Source organism: Naegleria lovaniensis, assembly GCF_003324165.1.
Source record: "Naegleria lovaniensis strain ATCC 30569 chromosome Unknown tig042, whole genome shotgun sequence".
Taxonomy (NCBI): domain Eukaryota; phylum Heterolobosea; class Eutetramitea; order Acrasida; family Naegleriidae; genus Naegleria; species Naegleria lovaniensis.
This window is the reverse complement of record NW_025407863.1, coordinates 2,969-5,032: the sequence shown is the minus strand read 5'-3', so window position 1 is coordinate 5,032 and position 2,064 is coordinate 2,969. Positions and strand designations below refer to the sequence as shown.

The window sequence follows — 2,064 nt, the reverse complement described above, 5'->3', positions numbered from 1 at the left end:
CATACTCGCACAACATTCATCTTGTAAATATGTGTCTTCTGAAATATCATGTAACAGTGCTTCGAGTGTGGACGTATCATATTGATTCACATATTCTTTCAGACGACTTGTGTAATCTTTAATCCTTTTCAGAATTTCTTTGTAGTGTGTGACCTTTTTTTCTTCCTCTGAAAGATTAATAATAATTTTTGTATCTAATTTGTGTTTTTCCACTAAATGACGTAATTTTCTGAATTGTGATTGCATTTGATCGAGTTGAGATGATTTCAAGCTCTTATTCATCACAAGTTCTTTGACTTCTTTTTCAAGCTCTTGAGATTCGATTAAATGTTTTTTCATTGCTTGAACATAGGAATGAATTGGTTGATAGCGAAGACCTTTTTTCTCTAATAAATCGCCGAGCATGGTCTCTAAATCTGTAAGAGATTCTACATTCTTATCTGTATAACAGTCATCAATGAGAGATTTGTATTCATTAATTGTGACACGTTGTTCACTATCGAGCATTCTTTTGAGTTCCATAGCTCCAATTGATTGCAAAATTAATAATCTTCCCTTCACTGGTTTGTTACTGAAAGCAGAAACTTTCACATTCAATGGTTGTGTGAGATTGGTTTGATCTGTATCTTCCTCAATAATTGCCACAATAGGTTGTGGTAATATTTTCAATTCCGTAATATCTTTTTCTGAATGACTGGTTGAATTTGCAAATTTGTAAGTACAATGAAAAGGAATTTGATTCACCGAATGAACAAGAATATGATATTGTCCCATTGGCAATTCAAAATTATAATCATTTTCTTCTCCCTTTCCGAGTTCAAAGCCTTTCGTATGAAGAACATTAAATATTTGATGAATGGTAATTTTGTAACTGCACTTGGAATCGGGTGGCTCACAAAACAATGTAACTCGAATGATGGATTGTTGAGAGTCCATTGGAGTAGAAATTAATGTACTCCATGAACCTCCTTTTTCAATATTATCTGAATTACATAATTGATCATCATCTTTGGACATGATGGAAGATCCCGATGACTGACACGATACATCTGCTCGCAATATAACCGACGAAAAGAGTTTTAAACCCATGGCTGTTGTGTTGGAAATTTGAACTTTGAATCGACCTGGAGGAACAGGAAAACTCAAATCATTCACCCCTTCCGAAGAAGTTCCTTCTTGCTCTGTAATTGGATGTAAATGAAAATTTTGTTCATCGGCAATGATTTGGTTGAGTACAGAGTTTCCATTGTGTTGATGTGAAGAGGATGAAGAAGATGGATTTGTTTTGAATTTTCCAATGACACCTCTTAAATCCAATGTATTTCTCTTGGATGAGGTTGTACCATGATAGGTGCCATCGTTGGTCGTGGATGACAGCGATGCACCTGTCTCTCTAATTCGGGTCATTATTTTTTATGGGGGAGTGATTGGAATCCTAGGAGCAGAAGGAAGCAGGTATACCGCATGAGTAATCAGAGAATAAGTGCGGTCAAAAATAAGACGTTTATCTACCATCGAAAAATACCTTCGATTAAAATACTGCTGGACGAATACGGATGGAGAATATCCCTGGTTAAAATACTGATGGATATTAACCATGGCATCAAGGACGACATAATACAACAGGGCAATTACATGTGCATAATACTGGTCATCAAAATACCGTCGGAAAAGTAAATGAGGAAAATACTGACCGACGAATATATGACATATTTTACTGCTCGACCAATACTGTCGGATGAAATACCACTGGCAAGATATGGACGGAGAATAATATTGACAAAATAATGATTGAAATTAATTATGATAACAACGACGGACAATACCTTCGGATTGGTTCGGATGAAAGTACCACGAATTATTTTCATCGATACTTTGTTGAATAAGACTTGTTGATTTTTGAAATATTTAGAAAATTAATATTTATTTACAAAAATTATAACAAAATGCAAATTGATTCAATTGCCACTTTAACCCAGATGGCAATGAATAGCAAATACAGCTACATTTAGACTTGACTTTGCTGATATCTATTGCTGATAGCATTAGTTGTGGAATGCATTT

The 2,064-nt window shown here is 34.7% G+C and overlaps 1 protein-coding gene across 1 annotated transcript in view; it reads right to left on the bottom strand.

Annotated features, from left to right (window-relative positions):
* The window catches only part of C9374_010213 (uncharacterized protein), a gene marked incomplete at both ends in the record, with an annotated part of 1,473 nt that extends 66 nt beyond the window's left edge, over positions 1-1,407 (bottom strand). Inside the window, one exon of the mRNA XM_044685733.1 lies at positions 1-1,407. This exon is cut by the window's left edge and continues 66 nt beyond it. Within this exon, the coding sequence (XP_044544013.1) occupies positions 1-1,407 (1,407 nt within the window).
* Positions 1,408-2,064: the final 657 nt, after the last annotated feature.